At 36.2% G+C, this 25,172-nt stretch overlaps 2 protein-coding genes across 2 annotated transcripts in view; one reads left to right on the top strand and one right to left on the bottom strand.

The window, feature by feature from the left end:
* The window catches only part of wnk4a (WNK lysine deficient protein kinase 4a), a 70,773-nt gene extending 49,369 nt beyond the window's left edge, over positions 1 to 21,404 (top strand). The window contains exons 14-23 of the mRNA XM_016493068.1: positions 4,090 to 4,138; positions 4,251 to 4,361; positions 8,253 to 9,049; positions 12,118 to 12,148; positions 13,196 to 13,992; positions 15,510 to 15,600; positions 17,608 to 18,145; positions 18,481 to 18,686; positions 19,012 to 19,115; positions 20,808 to 21,404. Coding sequence (XP_016348554.1) covers positions 4,090 to 4,138; positions 4,251 to 4,361; positions 8,253 to 9,049; positions 12,118 to 12,148; positions 13,196 to 13,992; positions 15,510 to 15,600; positions 17,608 to 18,145; positions 18,481 to 18,686; positions 19,012 to 19,115; positions 20,808 to 20,810 — 2,727 coding nt within the window. The 3' untranslated portion in view covers positions 20,811 to 21,404. The remainder of the gene's footprint in view (positions 1 to 4,089; positions 4,139 to 4,250; positions 4,362 to 8,252; positions 9,050 to 12,117; positions 12,149 to 13,195; positions 13,993 to 15,509; positions 15,601 to 17,607; positions 18,146 to 18,480; positions 18,687 to 19,011; positions 19,116 to 20,807) is intronic.
* Positions 21,405 to 22,829: 1,425 nt separating this feature from the next.
* coa3a (cytochrome C oxidase assembly factor 3a) lies at positions 22,830 to 25,150 on the bottom strand. The gene is made up of 2 exons (XM_016493079.1): positions 24,895 to 25,150; positions 22,830 to 23,513 (listed from the first exon to the last, which is right to left on the bottom strand). The coding sequence occupies exons 1-2, from the start codon at positions 25,097 to 25,099 to the stop codon at positions 23,410 to 23,412; spliced, it is 309 nt and encodes a 102-aa protein (XP_016348565.1). The 5' UTR covers positions 25,100 to 25,150; the 3' UTR covers positions 22,830 to 23,409.
* Positions 25,151 to 25,172: the final 22 nt, after the last annotated feature.

Below are 25,172 nucleotides of genomic sequence, written 5' to 3'. Positions count from 1 at the left end.
TATTATAAATATATAAAACTATAAAATATAGTATTAGATATAATTCATTGTAATTTACACTACTGGAATTATTACGGTTTTTGAAAGAAGTCTCTTCTGCTCACCAAGGCTGCATTTATTTGATCAAAAAAACAGTAATATTTTTAAATATTTTAAAAATTTTAAATAATTATTTTTGATTTGGATATATTTTACAATGCATTTGATTTCTGTGATGCGCAGCTGAATATTCAGCATCATTACTCCAGTCTTCAGTGTCACATGATCTTCAGAAATCATTCTAATATGCTGATTTGCTGCTCAAGAAACATTTCTGATTATTATCAGTGTTGAAAACAGTAGTGCTGCTTCATATTTTTGTGAAAACCATGATACGCAACCAATAAAAGGTTTCAGGTAAGTAAGAATATTAAATAATATTAATAATACTTTTAGCACATTAAATTGACAGTAAAGACATTTATAAAGTTACAAATAAATGTATAATTTTTTTCACAAAAATATTTATCAGGTAGTGTATATACTATAATCAATAAAATAATGATTTAAATGTATAATTTGTATAATATAGATTATGATAATTATTTAAATACCTACTTTTCCTATTAAATCAATTATCTGTTATGTACACGTACTTTTATTTTCCGCTTTGTAGAACAAGATGTATGCAGTAATAGCAGATAATTTTATGAGAGCGGCGTTTTAAAGATGTCTGGGTAATTGCAGTAGTGGGTGAATGATGGTTTATGGCTGTAGGTAAGGGTGTGTGCTCTGATCAAGCGATTACACAATCGATATCTTGAGTTCTCTGTTGTTGTGAGTGTGTTTGTTTGAAAATGAGGGTTTCAGGTTTAGCTGATGATCTTGAGGCGTGTTCTGTACCACTTTGTCCTGTTCTGGGCAGCACAAAAGAGCACACTAAACACTGAGCAGCTGGTTGAGATCTGTGTGCACCGTGTGCATTTCAGTGTCCTCTGATTTCCTCCACTATTTACAATGTAAATGAGGCTTTAAAGGGTTAGTTCACCCAAAAATGAAGATTCTGTCATTAATTACTCACCCTCATGTTGTTCCAAACCCGTAAGACCTTCGTTCATCTTCGGAACACAATTTAAGATATTTTTGATGAAATCTGAGGGCTCTCTGACCCTCCCATAGACAGCAAGGTAACTACCACGGTTCAAGGTCCAGAAAAGTACCAAGATGATCGACAAAGTAGTCCGTGTGACATCAGTGGTTCAACTGTAAACTTACGAAGCTACGAGAATACTTGTGAGAGAAGAAAATGTGGAATAAAGTCGTTATTTTTGTTTTCTTTGCGCAAAAAAGTATTCTCGTAGCTTGAATGTGGTAGTTACCTTGCTGTCTATGGGAGGGTCAGAGAACCCTCAGATTTCATCAAAAATATCTTAAATTGTGTTCCGAAGATGAACGAAGGTCTTACGGCTTTCGAACAACACAAGGGTGAGTAATTAATGACAGAATTTTCATTTTTGGGTGAACTAACCCTTTAAGGGAACCTGCGTAATCAAAGAGCTTTTTCTCCAAAACTACAAAAAACATTAGAAAAAATAAAGATGTTCATAAAGTTAGATTGACAGTGAAGACTTACAATGGATACTTTTTTCTACTTAAATAGTTATCGGTTCTGATAATGTGTATTTTTTATTTATTTATAAATAGCACTCAGCAATACCATGGTATGCCATAGTATATTCAACATGAAACAACAATGTATATCAAAACAACAAAATATGTATAATTTTAATGGTTAGCTTAACAGTTTTACTGTTAAACATAGCCCAAAGAATGTAATAAAAAAAATAAAATTTGACTGCAGCATACTTTACATACATATGCCATAAATAATACAAATATTATATTATATACATTTTATTAAATATTCTTTTTGAAATTGTTATAATGCACATTATTATTATCATTATTATGATGATGATTATTATTATATTTTTAGTCATTGTTCAAATTAAATTAATTTTAATTGTTTCAAAAATCAGAAACAATACATAAACAACCCATTCTGTTCTGACACATGAAAATACTCTGTATCTGTATCAAGAAAATGCAATATTGGCATTGACGATACTTAATGAATTTGCTTAATAAAACAGAAAGAAATTTAGTTATTTAGTAACAGTTTTGGTCACACTTTATTTTTCCAGTTCTCATAATTAACTAACTATTAACTTTTGCCTCAATATTCTTCTAATTCGCTGCTTATTAATAGTTTGTAAGGTAGTTGCTAAGTTTAGGTATGGGGTGGATTAAGGAATCTACAATATGGTCATGCAGAGTAAGGCATTAATATGTGTTTTATAAGTACTAATACACAGCCAATATGGTAGTAATATGCATGCTAGTTAATAGTGAGAATTGGTCCTTAAAATAAAGTGTTACTACATGTATATATATATATCATATATGTGAGATACAGTAATGAACACTGTGGTATTTTTTGCATTTTTTTGCGATGAAATCCTCACGTTGTCCAAACTCTGCAGAACAAAACACAGTCTCCGTTTACTCCAGCCTGCCAGTCAACTGATCTGCAGATATGTCTTAATTAGTACAGAGAAGCAGAACAATGGCTGTTTTATTTGGACTTAGAGATCTATAACAGAATAATGGAGGTACACACACCCACACACTCGTGCGTGGTACCCTGGGGATTGTGTAACCTCCACTCAAGAGCGGGCTGCTGTATGCAGACCAGGTCCTGATTACAACCAGCCGTGCGAGAGTAGCTGCATCCCATACCTCCTCCCTGCAGGCGTCCTAATGCTCGTCTCTGAAGTCTCCTGTGTCGTTCACTCAAGACGCTCAAACTGTAAAGGCGGAGGATATGACAGAATGTAACCCTTGTACCCAAACCACAGGCCTCCTTTTCAATAAGTGGCACAGCTGTGGAGTTTATGCAGAAGAAGTGGCATATGTGTGTATGAGCTGTTTCGTCCATAGAGAGTGATTGTCATGTTAATTGTGGCATAAATAGTCTGCAGAATGACTGTGTGTATGGCTGAAGTAGAGCGAGCTGTGAAGGAGCTCATAGAGATTCAGCGATCAGACATCAACTGCTCTTAACCTTAATTAAACTTAAGCACTCTGTCATTAAAGAATATTACACTAATAAATAAACCACAGTCTGAAGTCACTGTTACTCCCAGTTAGCATCTGCAGGCTTCAAAACTTTCAGTTCTCAATACCATGCGTTTAAAATTTGAATGTTGTGCAGTAATGAAATAAATTACAAGATTGCGCAATGTTATATTAATGACAGAATACAGGTTATACTGGATTAAGTTGTTTTTACTGCTGATGTGATTAAATGTGAACAAAAAAAATGAAAATTTAAGTTAAATTCAATTAAATTTTACATTAAATTTAATTTCATTTAAAGGGATACTTCACCCAAAAATGAAAACTACCCCATGATTTACTCACCCTCAAGCCATCCTAGGTGTATATGACTTTCTTCTTTGAGATGAATACATATAAAAAAAAAAAATGTTCTGGCTTTTCCAAGTTTTATTATGGCAATGAATGGTGGTTGAGATTTTGAAGCAAAATAAAGTGCATCCATCCATCATAAAAAGTCCTCCACACACAGCTCCGGGGGGTTAATAAAGGCCTTCTGAAGTGAATTCGTAGCAGAAGTTTTAAGTTTTAAATATGGACATTTTTCTTACACAAACCCATCAATTCACTTCAGAAGGCCTTTATTAACCCCCTGGAGCTGTGTGTGGAGGACTTTTTATGATGGATGGATGCACTTTATTTTGCTTCAAAATCTCAGCCACCCATTCACTGCCATTATAAAGCTTGGAAGAGCCAGGAATTTTTAAAATATAACTGAACTATCCGTCAAAAGATTAGAATAGGTATGATTTAAAAAAAAAAAAAACAGTAAAAACAAGATTGTTTTTTACTGTATTTTTCATAAAAATAAATGCACCCTTGATGAGCATCAGACACATCTTTCAAAAACATTCTCCCACTATAAATGAAGCCTCTGTAAAACAGGATTTGAAAGGACATTTATAATATAAAACGCACTGTTTTTCCTTACAGCCAAACCTTCACAGTCTGGCACGAGCTCATTCCTCTTCCTCACTACCAGGTAAGCTTACATAAACTTTGCCATTGAGTATTGATGATGCCAAAATGAAGTAACTCTTTCAAGCTCTTTCAATCCAGCACCTTTTTCACGCATATACATGTGGGTTTTCCAGCAGAGTTTGGTCTGGGCGCCGGGGCAAGAGCCTCTCCTCCGAGAGCCGCTGGAGACATTACCTCATCCACACGTCCACTCTTACGTTCACAGTCTTTCCATAATGCCCCAGGTAAGTGACCACTTCTCTCCAGTGTAACTCTGCTTTATTCCTGTGAGTGGAAATGAAAGCTGGCCGCTCTCTAAATGTCATCAGGCTGTAGCCGGCGCCTTCTGCATATATAGTAACTCAAAGATGCAGTTTGTATCCGCCTTGCTCATGGGACTCTTGGGTAATTGCTTTAGCTGAAGGCAACTTGTTTGTGGGCTGTGAATGCTGTCTTCACGGTTCCAAAAAATAATGAAAGTTGTGTTAACCTAAACAACATTTAAAACATCAACAGACGTCATTTTGACAGATAAACAATACGGCATCTGGTCTGTTATGACTCCGTACTTTAACAACGCCCCCACAGTTACTCAAAAGGGATAGTTCACCCAAAAATGAAAATTAGCCCATGATTTACTCACCCTCAAGCTATCCTAGGCGAGTATGACTTTCTTCTTTCAGACGAAGACAATCAGAGCTATATTAAAAAATGTCCTGGCTCTTCCAAGTTTTATAATGGCAGTGAATGGTGGTTGAGATTTTGAAGCTAAATAAAGTGCATCAATCCATCATAAAAAGTGCCCCACTTGGCTCCAGGGGGTTAATAAAGGCCTTCTGAAGCAAATTTATGCATTTGTGTCAGAAAAATATCCATATTTAAGGGTGAGTAAATCATGGGGTAATTTTCATTTTTGGGTGAACTATCCCTTTAAAAATAAATAGTTTTTTTTGTTTTTTTTGATGCCATAGAAGAACCATTTTTGGATTAACATAAATAACCTTTTTCCACTATAAAAAGAACCTTTTGTGAATGGAAAGGTTCTATGGATGTTAAAGGTTGGAACCACAGATGCCCATAAATGACCTTTATTTTTAAGAGTATGAATAGTGATCAGAAGTTTTTAAAGTTTTAGAGCATCAGGTCAAGAATAGAGATGGAGAGAGGTGCAAGTGAGGATTTGAGAAGATGAATGAAAATTCTTTTGTGTATTCTATTGGAGTAACTAATTTGATACTGTTTACTAAATGATCGTAAGACCCCATCGGTTATCTATGGAAGCTTATTTCGGCTACAAAATGAAACAATAAAAAAGGTAATTGTGGCTTTTTATCTCACAGAGTTTATATCTTGCAATTCTGACTATTTTATTAAAATGAAAGAAACAAGTCTGAATTATATGTGAACTCAGAATTATGAGATAAAAAGTTGCAAATAATTTTTTATTTTTGTATTCTGTGGCAGAAATAAGCTTTTATAGATATATTTTTCCTATTGTGAAAGCAGAATAAAAAAAAACAAGAACTTCCTAAGACTACAAGAGTAAAAAAGCTTATGCAACTGAATGAAAAAACTCTAAATATTACATTATTTGACTGAACAATGACATGGTAAAATAAAATTGATTTCAAATGCAATTATTTAACATTTTGAGTTTTTGAATGAAATCAAAAAGCTGTTGTGACCACATTAGCATATTGAGCTTATTGAAGATAATACAATAGTTTTACCCAAATTAAGACCCGTTCATACCAAGAACGATAACTGTAACGATAGCTATAACGATACCAGCATTCACACCAGTGGACGATATAGTTCTGTTTATTATAAGCTTGCTGCAGTTTTGTCGTCTGCCACTTTAAATGCTAGAGCTCTTTAAAGTCAGATGGATTCTGATTGGCTGTCAATGTTTCTGTCATTCACCAGCTGGAAAAAAATTGTTCTGAAAGAGATTCCAATGATATTGTTTCTCTTTGTCGTTATCGTTATAGTTGTGGTGTGACTTACTAATTCTCAAAGAATCGGAACGATATTGTCATTTTTATTATTGAATATGTTAATATTGTCTATATCAAGACAAGATCTACCTACAGAAATGGAATTGCACTTACTTTTATGCGTTTGGCAGATGCTATTATCCTGCATTGAAGGTATACATTTGATCAGTTCATGCATTCCCTGAGAATTAAACCCATGGCCTACTGTTTTAGCTACAGTGTTGTAGTCAATTGCATATACATTTTGGGAATGGCAGAAAAAAAGACTTGGAACATTTACAACCCACGAACCCAGTTCATCAAAGTGACAGATAATGACATTTGAAGTGCAACTTCTGCTCCCCACATCTGTTTGTAAGCTCTTCTGCTCTCCCCATCGGGGAGCTTTGTCGTAAATTAAATACCAAGACCCACAAATCCTGCCAGACCCCCACCCGCTGAAGTCTCTCCACCGCTGCTGGTGCTTTTCTGTCCCTCCCACAGAACATTTTGTTCTGCTGCCTTCTGGCTCCGTGCCTCCATGATGCATCTTGCTTGTTCACTTTTTGAAAAAGAATATCCAGATATAACCAAGAGCCACTGTTATGATGTCTACAGCAATTATCTTCATCCGACCAAATTACCAGCAGCCTCTGTTACAATGGGAGCTTTACAAGCCAATGCACAGCTGGTTTTTATTTTCCTTAATGTCAGGCTCGCTGGCTTCATCGATCGTTCACTGGGCCTGTTGACGTAATGGACCCATCAGATACAGTGTTAGACAACACTTTATGTATTGCCATGGAGATGGCACTGTGTGAAAGGTTTATTGTGTTGAGGCCTTTCACTTTAGCATTGACGGATGCACAATGAGAGATGATGGGACAAGCCCATAGGTGTGTGAAATAGAGCGAGGGTGACATCTCATCCTGTTTGCTTAGGCTCGCACAAAGCAGGAGGAACCAGTTACGGTCATTTATCATGCCTGTATTCACACGAGTATTGTAATCAAGGTTCGGTTATTGCTTATGAATGAGTGTGATTAAATCAGTTGCAACAGTAGCTTTTGTTGTTTTCTGGAGAGCCTTCTAGCTAGGCGTACATCCAAAGTAGGTTTGTGTCAGATCTTTCCAGCATATTTTAAATGCTTTCTATATAAACTTATAGATGCATAGTGTATAGTGAACAACCTTTCAGATGTTTATGAATTGGTTTTGTTTGCAAGCTGTGAGTGTAGTTGTGCTCACATAGGCATCGCCAATATTAACTTTGTCATGTAACTCAACCATGAGTGATACTTCAAGTCATGCAACTTTTTGAGTGACGTTTATCATTTTGATAAATGATAAATGGCCAATATTACAACTTTATGCAATTTAGTCTAAATGAATTAGAAATAAAACACTAAAGCTAAAAGCAGCCGCTTTAGATTCTACAAGTGAGATCATCACAATATTGTAATGTACAGCACAAAACAATGGATATTAGTTTAGAAAATGTTACAGATTACATTTAACAATGGTATTAAATAATGAGTGTTTTTAAAAATTAACTTTTAAATGTAAACATTTTGGAAAATTGGGAAAGAGCATTAATAATTAAATATACAATATATATAAATATTCATAAATAATAAAAACAAAAAAATGTACATTTATGCATTTAGCAAGCTTAAATTTTATATTTAAAATTGTAAATATTTGTGACGAGCAACCACACAGCAGTTATTTTAGTATCAATGAGATACTGTTATAGTTTTTATCAATATTTAATTACATTTTTAATTTTAATCCATTTTAATTTTTTTGTTTTTATTTTCATTTTTTAATTTAAATTGTAAAAATTTGAAAGCATTTTTGTTGTTTCCCCCCATTTTATTAGTTTGTTTTGCTTTTTGTTTGTTTTTTAAAATGTCTAAATAGTTTTTATTAATTTTTATTTCAGTTTTATTTTTGTTGTTATGCATTAAGTCAAAATGAACTTGAGAAATGTTGCCTTGACAACTAGCTGAAATGTATTTAAAGTAAAAAAAAACAGATTTTTCATGGTTTTAGTTACTATAATATCCTCGTCACACAGCTGCATGCTTTTTTATACAACTTTATGTACAAATCTCACTCTAAACTACCCTTGTGACTTATGTTTTTTGTCATTTCGCAGGTTCTCCTCATCCTCATCACGTCCCATCAGCTTCAGTCTATCCTCCTGATCCCAGAATGCCTCATTCCAAACTACCTCACATGCAGCAGTACATACCCTCATACATGAACACCGCCACTCACTTCCCCTTCCCGTACCTGCCTCACCCAGCCTCCCCCAAACCCGCCCACACTCCCCTATCCCACATACACAGCAGTCCGTCATACTCCCTCTCGTCCCCTTCATCCGTCCCGGGCTCCCCGAGTCCCTTCAGCTCGGACGTCTCAAGTCCTGTTTCCGACGTCAACCTGATGTCTCCCCCTCCGACTCACACGCCGGCCATGTGGCCTCCTCACACTCAACCGCTGTTTTCCCTGGCAAATGTGCTGTCTATGGCCATGAGCATGGCACATTCGTTCATGCCCACGCCGAGTCTGGTACAGGCCATGCCGGGGTTCCAGCCCGGTTATCCCGCGATGTACGCGCCCCAGTATCCTCCATCTGTACCGGCGGAGGTGGCGTATAACCAAGGGATGGCCGAGTATTACCAGGCCTTGGGTTCCCAGTTTCGGGACACTGTGATGTCGTCTCCTTCCCAAGCTACTCCAACATCTGCTTCACCCAGCGGCGTCTCCGCATCCAGCCAGCAGACAGCGTCCACAGTTCCTCAAGAAGGAATGCTGTACACACAGGAATCCTCCAAGGATTATCCTCATGGATACAGACCCGTTTTCCCCAGACACTTACTGGAGCAGCGGAGCAGCCCCGGGTCTTCATCCGGACGCTCGTCTTCCTCACGAGCGAGTCCAGATAGCAGAGTAAGCCTAATTTTATTCCAGTCTGTACATTTGTTTTTAGAGCTGCAAAATAAACAGAAATAAAATCGCAAAGGCTGCGATTTAATAAAATATATGCGCTGCATGTTTCCGAGTCATGCATGATCCAGTGTTTTCAGTGGCTCGGTTTGCAGTAAACGCTGCTCCACACTCCACATCTTCACATCTGTTCTGAGTTTTGGTCACCGTAACATGCATTTAGGAACGCTGCATATGTCAATCATCTCCCAAATAGCTTATAAACCAGCTTTTTATTTTTTCAGCTTAAAATAAAAGCTGGTTTACTGTTTGAAAATGAAGAAATTAAGACTAAAATACGTTAGATATTTTTCATACTTTTCATTTTACAGTGCAATATTTATTTATTTATTTAGTCATTTATCAGATGCTTTTATCCAAAGCGACTTACAAATGAGGACAACAGAAGCAATCAATTGTAGTATTAAAACAACTAAAAACAGATCCAAAACTAAAAGCTAAAACTTTATAAATACTACCTATACACATTTTAAAAATAAAGAGATTAAATAAAAATGACAAATGCATACAACAAAATTTCAAAACGTAACATTTAAATGAAAAGCAAAAAATAAAGCTAAAAACAATTCAAAATATTAATTATTTTGGTTTATTAATTAATTAATTATTAATTATTTTGGTTTATTGTTTTGTCATGTGGTCTTTTGTTCTGCCTTCTGTTTGGTTCATGTTCCTCAATATAACAAGATGTATACTTTCATTTCATAATAGTAATAATAATTATTATTATTACATAGTCATATTGATATATTTTTATTTACTTAATTTACTTTTATTGGCCAAATTGTGCAGCCCTACAAACAAGCACAGCAAACCTCGATTTTTTTTTTCTTTTCACATTTTATCAGAAAAATCGCAATCAGATTTTTACCTCCAAATCATGCAGCCTTACTTCCTTCCCAGAAAGAGTCTGAGCAATCACTGGTCCCAAAATAACTTGTTTCAGGGATCAATATGTTACATGGAATAAAAAAAATGAGCGATGTGCATTTATGACTTTTAATTAAAATGTTATTGTTTTTTATTTAATCATGTAAATAATAAAAAATGAATCGCTTCATAAAATATTTATTTATAAATAATCACTTCATATTTTTTTTAAGTTATTTCTTTACTCCATCATTTCCATTTCCAGTAAACATATAATACAATTTTTATTAAATATATAATCATAAAAATGTGTGGATATGATAAATGATTCACAGCCTGGTTGGAACCAATGATGGGTCCGGATCTAAATCATGATACGCAAACTGGTGACCTCTGCTCTTAACATTGAGTAAATCTTTAGCTTTGCCGTGTTTGTTTCCATAGTGTTGGCAATTGTTCTGAGCATGTTTTATATGACTGAATGTCAACGGCTAACATTGCTAATGTTCCTTTGAATGTGCTCATCCTCGGTTATGAAACCCAGATGTGGAAGTATGCCTGAATAAAATTTTTCCTATTGTGAAAGCAGAATAAAAAAAAACAAGAACTTCCTAAGACTACAAGAGTAAAAAAGCTTATGCAACTGAATGAAAAAACTCTAAATATTACATTATTTGACTGAACAATGACATGGTAAAATAAAATTGATTTCAAATGCAATTATTTAACATTTTGAGTTTTTGAATGAAATCAAAAAGCTGTTGTGACCACATTAGCATATTGAGCTTATTGAAGATAATACAATAGTTTTACCCAAATTAAGACCCGTTCATACCAAGAACGATAACTGTAACGATAGCTATAACGATACCAGCATTCACACCAGTGGACGATATAGTTCTGTTTATTATAAGCTTGCTGCAGTTTTGTCGTCTGCCACTTTAAATGCTAGAGCTCTTTAAAGTCAGATGGATTCTGATTGGCTGTCAATGTTTCTGTCATTCACCAGCTGGAAAAAAATTGTTCTGAAAGAGATTCCAATGATATTGTTTCTCTTTGTCGTTATCGTTATAGTTGTGGTGTGACTTACTAATTCTCAAAGAATCGGAACGATATTGTCATTTTTATTATTGAATATGTTAATATTGTCTATATCAAGACAAGATCTACCTACAGAAATGGAATTGCACTTACTTTTATGCGTTTGGCAGATGCTATTATCCTGCATTGAAGGTATACATTTGATCAGTTCATGCATTCCCTGAGAATTAAACCCATGGCCTACTGTTTTAGCTACAGTGTTGTAGTCAATTGCATATACATTTTGGGAATGGCAGAAAAAAAGACTTGGAACATTTACAACCCACGAACCCAGTTCATCAAAGTGACAGATAATGACATTTGAAGTGCAACTTCTGCTCCCCACATCTGTTTGTAAGCTCTTCTGCTCTCCCCATCGGGGAGCTTTGTCGTAAATTAAATACCAAGACCCACAAATCCTGCCAGACCCCCACCCGCTGAAGTCTCTCCACCGCTGCTGGTGCTTTTCTGTCCCTCCCACAGAACATTTTGTTCTGCTGCCTTCTGGCTCCGTGCCTCCATGATGCATCTTGCTTGTTCACTTTTTGAAAAAGAATATCCAGATATAACCAAGAGCCACTGTTATGATGTCTACAGCAATTATCTTCATCCGACCAAATTACCAGCAGCCTCTGTTACAATGGGAGCTTTACAAGCCAATGCACAGCTGGTTTTTATTTTCCTTAATGTCAGGCTCGCTGGCTTCATCGATCGTTCACTGGGCCTGTTGACGTAATGGACCCATCAGATACAGTGTTAGACAACACTTTATGTATTGCCATGGAGATGGCACTGTGTGAAAGGTTTATTGTGTTGAGGCCTTTCACTTTAGCATTGACGGATGCACAATGAGAGATGATGGGACAAGCCCATAGGTGTGTGAAATAGAGCGAGGGTGACATCTCATCCTGTTTGCTTAGGCTCGCACAAAGCAGGAGGAACCAGTTACGGTCATTTATCATGCCTGTATTCACACGAGTATTGTAATCAAGGTTCGGTTATTGCTTATGAATGAGTGTGATTAAATCAGTTGCAACAGTAGCTTTTGTTGTTTTCTGGAGAGCCTTCTAGCTAGGCGTACATCCAAAGTAGGTTTGTGTCAGATCTTTCCAGCATATTTTAAATGCTTTCTATATAAACTTATAGATGCATAGTGTATAGTGAACAACCTTTCAGATGTTTATGAATTGGTTTTGTTTGCAAGCTGTGAGTGTAGTTGTGCTCACATAGGCATCGCCAATATTAACTTTGTCATGTAACTCAACCATGAGTGATACTTCAAGTCATGCAACTTTTTGAGTGACGTTTATCATTTTGATAAATGATAAATGGCCAATATTACAACTTTATGCAATTTAGTCTAAATGAATTAGAAATAAAACACTAAAGCTAAAAGCAGCCGCTTTAGATTCTACAAGTGAGATCATCACAATATTGTAATGTACAGCACAAAACAATGGATATTAGTTTAGAAAATGTTACAGATTACATTTAACAATGGTATTAAATAATGAGTGTTTTTAAAAATTAACTTTTAAATGTAAACATTTTGGAAAATTGGGAAAGAGCATTAATAATTAAATATACAATATATATAAATATTCATAAATAATAAAAACAAAAAAATGTACATTTATGCATTTAGCAAGCTTAAATTTTATATTTAAAATTGTAAATATTTGTGACGAGCAACCACACAGCAGTTATTTTAGTATCAATGAGATACTGTTATAGTTTTTATCAATATTTAATTACATTTTTAATTTTAATCCATTTTAATTTTTTTGTTTTTATTTTCATTTTTTAATTTAAATTGTAAAAATTTGAAAGCATTTTTGTTGTTTCCCCCCATTTTATTAGTTTGTTTTGCTTTTTGTTTGTTTTTTAAAATGTCTAAATAGTTTTTATTAATTTTTATTTCAGTTTTATTTTTGTTGTTATGCATTAAGTCAAAATGAACTTGAGAAATGTTGCCTTGACAACTAGCTGAAATGTATTTAAAGTAAAAAAAAACAGATTTTTCATGGTTTTAGTTACTATAATATCCTCGTCACACAGCTGCATGCTTTTTTATACAACTTTATGTACAAATCTCACTCTAAACTACCCTTGTGACTTATGTTTTTTGTCATTTCGCAGGTTCTCCTCATCCTCATCACGTCCCATCAGCTTCAGTCTATCCTCCTGATCCCAGAATGCCTCATTCCAAACTACCTCACATGCAGCAGTACATACCCTCATACATGAACACCGCCACTCACTTCCCCTTCCCGTACCTGCCTCACCCAGCCTCCCCCAAACCCGCCCACACTCCCCTATCCCACATACACAGCAGTCCGTCATACTCCCTCTCGTCCCCTTCATCCGTCCCGGGCTCCCCGAGTCCCTTCAGCTCGGACGTCTCAAGTCCTGTTTCCGACGTCAACCTGATGTCTCCCCCTCCGACTCACACGCCGGCCATGTGGCCTCCTCACACTCAACCGCTGTTTTCCCTGGCAAATGTGCTGTCTATGGCCATGAGCATGGCACATTCGTTCATGCCCACGCCGAGTCTGGTACAGGCCATGCCGGGGTTCCAGCCCGGTTATCCCGCGATGTACGCGCCCCAGTATCCTCCATCTGTACCGGCGGAGGTGGCGTATAACCAAGGGATGGCCGAGTATTACCAGGCCTTGGGTTCCCAGTTTCGGGACACTGTGATGTCGTCTCCTTCCCAAGCTACTCCAACATCTGCTTCACCCAGCGGCGTCTCCGCATCCAGCCAGCAGACAGCGTCCACAGTTCCTCAAGAAGGAATGCTGTACACACAGGAATCCTCCAAGGATTATCCTCATGGATACAGACCCGTTTTCCCCAGACACTTACTGGAGCAGCGGAGCAGCCCCGGGTCTTCATCCGGACGCTCGTCTTCCTCACGAGCGAGTCCAGATAGCAGAGTAAGCCTAATTTTATTCCAGTCTGTACATTTGTTTTTAGAGCTGCAAAATAAACAGAAATAAAATCGCAAAGGCTGCGATTTAATAAAATATATGCGCTGCATGTTTCCGAGTCATGCATGATCCAGTGTTTTCAGTGGCTCGGTTTGCAGTAAACGCTGCTCCACACTCCACATCTTCACATCTGTTCTGAGTTTTGGTCACCGTAACATGCATTTAGGAACGCTGCATATGTCAATCATCTCCCAAATAGCTTATAAACCAGCTTTTTATTTTTTCAGCTTAAAATAAAAGCTGGTTTACTGTTTGAAAATGAAGAAATTAAGACTAAAATACGTTAGATATTTTTCATACTTTTCATTTTACAGTGCAATATTTATTTATTTATTTAGTCATTTATCAGATGCTTTTATCCAAAGCGACTTACAAATGAGGACAACAGAAGCAATCAATTGTGACATTAAAACAACTAAAAACAGATCCAAAACTAAAAGCTAAAACTTTATAAATACTACCTATACACATTTTAAAAATAAAGAGATTAAATAAAAATGACAAATGCATACAACAAAATTTCAAAACGTAACATTTAAATGAAAAGCAAAAAATAAAGCTAAAAACAATTCAAAATATTAATTATTTTGGTTTATTAATTAATTAATTATTAATTATTTTGGTTTATTGTTTTGTCATGTGGTCTTTTGTTCTGCCTTCTGTTTGGTTCATGTTCCTCAATATAACAAGATGTATACTTTCATTTCATAATAGTAATAATAATTATTATTATTACATAGTCATATTGATATATTTTTATTTACTTAATTTACTTTTATTGGCCAAATTGTGCAGCCCTACAAACAAGCACAGCAAACCTCGATTTTTTTTTTTCTTTTCACATTTTATTAGAAAAATCGCAATCAGATTTTTACCTCCAAATCATGCAGCCTTACTTCCTTCCCAGAAAGAGTCTGAGCAATCACTGGTCCCAAAATAACTTGTTTCAGGGATCAATATGTTACATGGAATAAAAAAAATGAGCGATGTGCATTTATGACTTTTAATTAAAATGTTATTGTTTTTTATTTAATCATGTAAATAATAAAAAATGAATCGCTTCATAAAATATTTATTTATAAATAATCATTTCATATTTTTTTTAAGTTATTTCTTTACTCCATCATTTCCATTTCCAGTAAACATATAATACAATTTTTATTAAATATATAATCATAAAAATGTGTGGATATGATAAATGATTCACAGCCTGGTTGGAACCAATGATGGGTCCGGATCTAAATCATGATACGCAAACTGGTGACCTCTGCTCTTAACATTGAGTAAATCTTTAGCTTTGCCGTGTTTGTTTCCATAGTGTTGGCAATTGTTCTGAGCATGTTTTATATGACTGAATGTCAACGGCTAACATTGCTAATGTTCCTTTGAATGTGCTCATCCTCGGTTATGAAACCCAGATGTGGAAGTATGCCTGAATAAAATGCTCTTGCGTTCTCGCCAAGGTTTCGTCATCCAGTCCTAGATCATCGTCCCCCCTGGCCACGTTAGAGACTACCAGAGCATCCAAGTGCCAAGAAATCTCGTCACCATCTGGTAAGATACTGAGCCCAAAACACAAACACCCCGACACTTTTACACACACTTATGCAACGTTACAGTTACACACGTCCTGCTACACTGAGGGCTTTCTTCTTACATAATATGGTTTTATAATGTTTAATGGTTAAAGGGTTTGTTGACATCTATTAAATATGCCGGACTCAGGGCCGGAGCTACCTATAGGCAGAGATTGCCTAGGGCCTCGGGCTTTGAGGCGGGGCCTCCATAACCATAACATTCCTATACGCCAGTTCACCAGTCAAGACAGGCAGCAAAATACGGTCTCATTGTTCATTGGATATAGTTGAGCTGTCACTCACCTGCAATTAAACCAATTAATGATGCCGTTTCAAAACGGGTCCCGCCTTCTGAATGTTTGTCGTACTAAACACATCCTTCAGCTGCTGCGAAGAAAAACGCTAAATATGCACACAAAGAAGCCCAGCTCCTAATGCAGGTTTATGAGTTGTCATCATCTATTTTGGAGTGATTGCAGTGTATTCTTAATATCTGTCGATCAGCGTCATTTCCGGATAGATCATTCACCGGTTTATTATGAGTTTAAAACAGCGCATACAATGAATGACATTGCGTCGAGAGCTGATTAGCAAAATAGCTACAAAAGTCCAAGCAAAAAAGTTTGAATTCAAAGTAAAAAAATACAAAAAACACTAGAGCATTTTTAATATTTAAAAAAATACATTACTGCACTAACATAACACTTCATTTCAGTTTCAGCTAGAAATGTCTCTTTCACTTCCACTTGATTTGTGTATATAGTGCACATTTAAGGTAGCAATGCAATACATAGTATCATATTTATTAATATTAATATTATGACAATATCTGTAGTGAATATTGGTGCCCGGCTAGGACAAAAATGATCAAAGCACTGAAGTGGTATTTAGGAACTGTGAATAAATTACTGAACAAATGACTTAATAATTACTTAATAGTAACAAATTACTTAAAAATCAAAGTCTCTTATGCTCCACAAACCTGCATTTATTTGATCAAAAATACAGAAAAAACAGTAACATTGTGAAATAGAAAAGTTAAAAAAAGGAACAGCGTTTATTTAAAATATAAATCTTTTGTAACAATACCGTTCAAAAGTTTGTAATTATATGGGTCAGTATTTATTTATTTATTTGATAAAAGAAGACTGAAGACTGGAGTAATGATGCTGAAAATTCAGCTTTGACTCACAGAAATAGTGAATTTTTACAGAAAACCGAAGATAAGTATTTTTCCTTTTTGGGTCAGTATTTATTTATTTATTTGATAAAAGAAGACTGAAGACTGGAGTAATGATGCTGAAAATTCAGCTTTGACTCACAGAAAAACTCACTTTACAGAAAACCGAAGATAAGTATTTTTCCTTTTGATTTTTCAGTTTAATGAATGCACTATATTTTGTTTCAATAGCATTGATTCTTTAATATCTTGTATTTTGAGGGGATTTCATAATACCAGATTCACCTCTAAATTATGCACCATTTATTTCTATATAAAATAATACAAATATGCATTTAAAATGTTTTGTAATGTTCAGTTAAAACAGTCAGTTATATAATTATATATATTATAATTAAATTAATTAATTAATTTAATTATTAATAATTAATCATTGATAGTTACAAGAAGTCAGACTCTCTAACATTAGGCCACGACTACCCCATTTATATATATATATATAAATGGGGTAGTATATAAAGAGTTTTGTGTGTGTGAGTTTGTACCATTCTGGTTAAGTAAAATAAATAAATACGAAATTAAAAATTCACAATGTAAAATGGCTGAAGACCACCAGATGGTTAAAAAGGCAAAATTAAGCTTTTTTTTTTCAGGATGATAACTGTATGCCACTCAAACGCAATGTGATGAGGTCATGTGACAACAGTATAACATAATTCTGCATGGTCATTATCATGCTTGAGGGGATTTTCAAGTATGTTTGCAGTCTTTTACATCTTTTTTATCACTCTTTCTCTCTCACAGAGCCAAAGCCTACTGTAACTGTGGGCCGTTTTCAAGTTTCCCCCAGCAAAGAGATTCCTGCTCCGGCCAGACACACAGACAGTGAAAACACACCCACTGAAACTCCACCTCCGGATAATCACATCAGCTCACCGGATCAAAACCTCTCCATTCTTCCTTCCTGCGAGGCTCCGCGTTATTTATTGAGTTCTGCTGACCAGCCCGAGACGGAGAACAATCAAAAAGAAGACCGAGAGGGACAAGAGCAGGATGTTGATGATGATGAAGAGACCCCTGTGGATAAGAAGTACAGGAGGAAGAAGGGACGCAGAGCGGATTGCAGCCCGGCTCTCATGGGAACGTCGGTGGACAGCGGGTTTTCTGTAGCCATGGATACAGACAGAAGAGTGTGGGATGGAAACACGGGAAGCCCTCCGTATGCCACTCCTCTCCACAACCTCTGGATGAGCCACACGCGCAGCTCCTCCTACCTGAGCAGCGACGAATCAGAGAGCGAGGATGAAGAGATGTGGGGGGAGCTACAGGAGCTGAGGGAGAAGTAAGAGACTTTTATAACACATCTGCTCATCTCTTAAAAATAAAGCTTCTCCATTGGCATCTGTGGTTCCATGAAGAACCTTTCCATATTCCACAAAAGGTTCTTTAGATTATTATAACTAAGAAAAAATAGTTCTGTAGCACTTTACTTGTAGTGTTTATTCATAATGCAATAAAAAAGTATTTGAATGCATTAATTATGTTTTTTTGTAATGCACCTTATAATGCATTGAATGATCTAATGAATAGTTGTATCAAGTCGATAGGGTCAATTGGGCTAGTTTTGTTTGGCAGACCTGGCAACCCTGCTCTAAATCCTCATTTTCTCCCTCTCAGGCATCTGTGTGAGGTTCAGTCTCTGCAGGCGGTGCAGAAGCAGGAGATAGAGGAACTGTACGCCAGAACGGGGAAGGTTCCTCCCCCCTGTATCGTATCTCCAGCCGCAATGCTCTCCAGTCGCCAACGCCGACTGTCTAAAGGAGGAAACTTCCCGTCGTCTCGCAGAAACAGCCTCCAGAGAGTCGACATTCTGCCTTTAACAGGTTAAACCGAGGTTTATGTTTCCAGATTTGAATCATATCAAAGCTTAGTGGGCTGCCTTGCTGTTTGCCACCTACACGGGCAGCTGCCTTTTAAGGGAGCATCCATACTTGCATAGCAGCTTATAAGTAAAGGATTTGGAACTAACAAGCATAAAATGCATCAAACATGTCTCTAAAATTCTTAAGAAGTATCTTTCATTGTTAGTTCATGCTAACTAATCAAGTTAAGTAATGGTAACTTAATACGCAATTTTTTAATTAAATGAAAATGGCAAATGACCGAATGAAATGTTTAATATCGTTCTTTACTGCGATTGTTCCACAGGGATCATGAGGAAAAATTCCCTGAGCGGTAACAGTAGCAGCAGTTCCCAGGAAGGTTCACGGCCGACTAAAGGAGTGACTTTCGCCGCTGATTTTACTAGAATGGTACGATACTTCTGTTGATTACAGGCATTACATTCAGCTCAGGGTTTCTAATTGGTTCCTGAAGATGCATTCTTGTAAAACAAGCCCTTGATTTCCATCACCTTTGATGGATAAACATTTTCTGCATTATTTTGATGCCATTTAGTCAAATATGAAAGAAAAACAATTAAAATATATATAGTAAAATATAATATTAATATATTAATTAATACAAACATAATATACATTTTAATTTGAATTTAATAACATTTTAAACTATAAAAAAGAATTAAAATATAACATTTAAAAAAAATTAAATGCAAGTTTTATTGTATTTTATTTATTTATTTGGCAGTAATAATGCAACATTCGTTTACCATTGCAAATAGTGCTGATATTTGTGAACATTTGAATGAAATTGAATATAAATCTAGATATTTCTGTCTTTATTGCAGAGGAACCATCATTTCTACCAGACAGAATGTTTACCAAGTAGATTCAGGATTGTTAAAAATGATCAAGGCATATATTTTTTTCCTCGTCTTTCACTAAATGAACACAAGAAAGATTTTAAAAAACATATTTTCATTCTTATGCACCAATATAATAGTTTATTGTGAGATGTTAACTAGGTGAAAATGCTACAAAGAATGAATCGATTGAAATGATTCAAAACCGCCAGTTTGAACAAATCCACAGAATTGGATCTTTCTGATTTAACAGCCTTTTTGCTATTGAAGCTTAAATCAGAGATATTAAAACATATCTGTCTTAATGCTTTAATACTCATGAAACATGGATGATCAAGCACAAACTGCACAGTAAAGTGCACAAAATGCATACATATTAGGAATATTCAACATTTCACCCAGGTTTAATTAGAAGCACATAATCTTACGATACTTAAAGGGATAGTTCACCCAAAAATGAAAATGTGATCAAATTAAACCCTGTGGTTCGTGACGATACATTGATGTGTAAAGACAAGAAACGATCGGTCTGTGCAAGAAACTGAACAGTATTTATATCATTTTTTACTTCTGATTCACCGCAATGTCCGAACTGTCTGTCCTGAGCGCGGTCCGCGTCGTCTTCTTCTTCTTCTTGCTTTACGGCGGATCACAGACTTATAAGTGCATTACCGCCACCTATCTCTCAAATGGACCATTGACACTCTATCTACAATCTCAATTAGGAGTGTCAATGGTCCATTTGAAAGATAGGTGGCGGTAATGCACTTATAAGTCTGCAATCTGCCGTAAAGCAAGAAGAAGAAGACGCGTCACGCACCGGCTGTTGAGAACGTGCTCAGGACAGTTCGGACATTGCGGTGAATCAGAGGTAAAAACGATATATAAATACTGTTCAGTTTATTGCACAGACCGATCGTTTCGTGTCTTTACACATCAATGTATCGTCACGAGCCACAGGGTTTAATTTGGTTTTGTTTCTGTATGTTTTTTTAGGACTCCCAAAGCCGTGATTCCCATTCACCTCCATTATAAGACTGACAGACTGCAACGGTTTGAGTTCAAAATCTTCGTTTGTGTTCTACTGAAGAAACAAAGTCACCTACATCTTGGATGCCCTGGGGGTAAGCAGATAAACGTCACATTTTCATTTTTGGGTGAACTATCCCTTTAAATTTGATCTATGCATAAATCAGCTCTTGGTAAACTCTTATAATGATTCTCTCTTCTGTTTCCCTATCAGTAAGAATCCTTAGCCTGGTACATTGGCGGGACTACGTACATCAGACTACCTCATCCAGTCATGACTGCTCTTACCACACCAAACTCTGAACAACCAGCCACCGAGAAACAGACACACGATCCAATCATATCCTCATAGCCTGAACTGGACAGATTGGGTTTGTAATATATAATGTACAGTTTCCTAAGCATAATATGCTGTGTGAATCCAGCGTTGGTGTCAGAAGGCGCATTTCTAGTGCAAATGCACTAATTAAGTCTGCTTAATTCTGTGAAGAGCCAATGGTTTGGCGGGACTCTGCTGTTTTATGATGCTGTGACGTTCTCTCTGAAGGCTCAGCACTGAGTTTGACTCTCGACTGTCTCTTTGCACTTTCTAAAAACCGCCTGAACCTGCTGAACGGGCAAACATCTGAATCAACAGTACACTACTGGACATCAGATGTCCTGCTGTTTCTGTTCTACTGCCTGTGTTTGCGCTGTAGAAACTCCAAATCATCACGCAATAATCAGCATGAACTCTGTAGATCCGGTCCAGAAATATTTCTACTATTATCTGATAGGGTCTCTTTTATATTCTAAATGTGAATAAAAAAAAACAAAAACAGATTTAGGGTAGGTGGGATATATATAATTTTTGCATTGATTATGCCAGCTTTGAGATTTTCATCCATGGAGATGTAGAACTTCTTAACCTTGAAGTCTATGTTTATATACATTTACATACATATATATATTTTATTGTCTTTTATCAGTCTGAATGTGACTGACCTAATATGGTGATGTTAAAGGAATAGTTCACTGAAAACATACTCATCCTTAGGTTGTCCAAGATGTAGATGAGTTTGTTTCTTCATCAGATTTGGAGAAATGCAGCATTGCATCACTTGCTCAGCAATGGACCCTCTGCAGTGAATGGGTGCCGTCAGAATGAGGTTTACAGAAGGGACAGTTTACAGTTAAAATGTCTTGTCATGGATTTGTTTCTTACAAACACACAGCTTTTCACTTCACAAGATGTTAACTGATGGACTGGAGTGGTGTGGATTGCTTGTGGATTATTGTGATGTTTTTATCAGCTGTTTGGACTCTCATTCTGACGGCACCCATTCACTGCAGAGCATCCATTGGTGAGCAAGTGATGGAATGCTGCATTTCTCCAAATCTGATGAAGAAACAAAATCATCTACATCTTAGGTGGCCTGAGGATGAGTACATTTTCAGCAAATTTTCATTTATGCATGACATATTCCTTCAATATACGAATTGCACCAAAAAGCAAGAATCGGCCATAAAGTTCAAGACGGATGCAAAATGCACACTGCACTTTGGTGTGAAGTTCAAAGTCCCATTTGTGACGCTACAGTAGAGTCATTAATAAATTATTGATTGCCGATGTTTACAAAGGGCAGTCAATAAAAGTGCATTCGTTATCTTCATTGTAATATTAACACAGTATGATCAGATTTTCCACAAAGGCCAACATTTATGCTTTCTGTAGTTTTAGTGTGGAAACATTATGTACAATATATGGTGAAATCACTGTTTATTTCATGATGAACTTATGAGATACCGACATGCATATTAAAGAGGGATTCAGAATATGAATGAGCAGAAATAGATGTTATTTACAGTAAAGATTTTAATGTATAAAAAAAAATTGGCTTTGTGCTTTCAGTTGGGTTTCTGTCTTGATGCATTACACCTTTCCATGAGTTTGAGGGTCATTGTCATTGAATATGACAACCTAAGATCCATTCACGGCTCATTAAAAACTGTGAAAAATCATATGAATGCCTTTATATGTGCAGTGAACAAGAAAATCAGCTACAGACACAAACACAGCCAATGTGTTTTAGATTGAGAGAAATGTGACTTCATGCTTCATTATACTGATCGCTTCGATGTACAATGCAACACTTCCATGCTGTGCCTTCTCTATCTTATGATGATAATGTAGTATCTTCTAAATCATATTTGTACATTAAAGTCAATAAATATATAGATGACTGTGGGTTGAGTATTCATTTTAGACACTGCAGTATCATTTTATTGTGTGTCCATAAAAAAGACAAACATAAACAAAACTTTCTTTAAATTAATCTCACTCTGATTATGTATTTGCACTCAAAGCAATATATCAGCAGTAGCAGAATTACTGTAGTAAGTATTCATATTCATAATAAAACAAGGAATATGACGACATTCAGTCTCCACTAACATATTCCATGAACTGCATCCCAGAAACACATTTTTATAGTAATCCTGTAGAATTTAGCTTTGGCAAAAACGAAGGATTTCTCCTTATATCGGTTAAATATTGAGTCTTGGGTTGAATAGGAGACTTTAAACCAGGGCTGGGTAACTTCGGTCCTGGAGAGTTTAGCTCCAACCCTAATCAAACACACCTGAACAAGCTAATCAATGTCTTCAAGTTCACTAGAAAGCTACAGGTGGGTGAGTTTGATCAGGGTTGGTGCTAAGTTACCCCGCCCTGGTTTAAATAGATGTGGCGCCCTCTGCTGGCGTCATCTGCGTCATGCCAGTTTTGTCAGGCTCCTGTTGTCAGTGTAGACACTTCCTGAAGATAAAGTTCATTCAGTTCAGTTGGCTCCGGTCTTCGGAGCCTGTAGTTTTGCAGCTCTGGCTTCTTCATCTATTTCATCCATGACTCTTTCTTGGGATACGGAGTAGAAAGTGTAGCCATCTGTGGAGGCTGGTGAAGGCAAATAGATATCTCAACAGTCTGACGAGAGATAAAGGGATAGTTCACCCAGAAATTAACGTTCTATCACACAAAAGACATTTTGAAGAATGTTGCTGGTAACCATTGACTTCATTTTTTTTTCCATACTATAGAAGTCAATGGCTACCAGCAACTGTTTGGTTACCAACATTCTTCAAAAGATCTTTTGTGTTCACCAAAAAAGAAAAAAAAAGCAAGCCATACAGGTTTGGAACACCTTGCGGGTGAGTAAATAACAAAATTGTAATTGCTGGGTGAACTATCCCTTTAATTCTGGTAATACTTAATTTGTACATCCCCCTCATTAAAAGTTATCTGGTCTTTACCTTCTCAAAATGCTTTTTCTGAAATAAGCTTTTTCTAATATTATTTTTAAAAGGAAATAAATGGTTTAGTATCATAAAATCCACTCAAAATACAACATATTGAAGTAAAACTATTATGGGAAACAAATATAGTCATTTTCATTAAAAAGGTTAAACTTCTAGTGTTTGTTTTGACCTGCTAACAGTACAAGTGTAACCTATTAGTTAACAGCACCAGTAAACATATTGAAGAGTTTGACTTGCTCATGTGACTCCAGCACGGGTCACATTGGCTGATCGTGTAATAACACGCTAACTGAACTAATATTGCTATCATTCATCATCATAGCCGTGCAGAACATCATCACTAGCTCAGCAGGTAGTCAATGGCTACCAGCAACTGTTTGGTTACCAACATTCTTCAAAAGATCTTTTGTGTTCACCAAAAAAGAAAAAAAAAGCAAGCCATACAGGTTTGGAACACCTTGCGGGTGAGTAAATAACAAAATTGTAATTGCTGGGTGAACTATCCCTTTAATTCTGGTAATACTTAATTTGTACATCCCCCTCATTAAAAGTTATCTGGTCTTTACCTTCTCAAAATGCTTTTTCTGAAATAAGCTTTTTCTAATATTATTTTTAAAAGGAAATAAATGGTTTAGTATCATAAAATCCACTCAAAATACAACATATTGAAGTAAAACTATTATGGGAAACAAATATAGTCATTTTCATTAAAAAGGTTAAACTTCTAGTGTTTGTTTTGACCTGCTAACAGTACAAGTGTAACCTATTAGTTAACAGCACCAGTAAACATATTGAAGAGTTTGACTTGCTCATGTGACTCCAGCACGGGTCACATTGGCTGATCGTGTAATAACGCACCCACGTGTAGTAACACGCTAACTGAACTAATATTGCTATCATTCATCATCATAGCCGTGCAGAACATCATCACTAGCTCAGCACGTTCTGTAATGTAATGTAACGCACTGTACTGCTGCCATAACCTTGTGTAACAGAGCTGTAAAGGATACAGATGCCGAGAACTACAGCGCCTATAGCGAGTCCTGTCGCAACGTTTCGTCCCCGGAGCTTGACTGCTTTCTTCTTCCACTGCGCCAGCTCCACTTGTCGGATGAACTGCAGCTGTTCCCTGGTCAGAACTTCCTTTGCAGGATCTATTCTCTTTGCAAACTGGGATTCAGGTTTGGGCTCCCCTTGACTACTCTTGTCCGCCATGTTTGAAGCGCTGTTTTCGTGACGTAACACGGTTATTTTGCAAATCAATGCTGCGTCGATTTTGCGCAGTCCG

This window comes from Sinocyclocheilus anshuiensis, unplaced genomic scaffold (genome assembly GCF_001515605.1).
Source record: "Sinocyclocheilus anshuiensis isolate Anshui unplaced genomic scaffold, SAMN03320099.WGS_v1.1 scaffold546, whole genome shotgun sequence".
Lineage (NCBI taxonomy): Eukaryota > Metazoa > Chordata > Actinopteri > Cypriniformes > Cyprinidae > Sinocyclocheilus > Sinocyclocheilus anshuiensis.
Note: the sequence above shows the minus strand (reverse complement) of the source record. Positions and strands in the feature narration are given on the sequence as shown.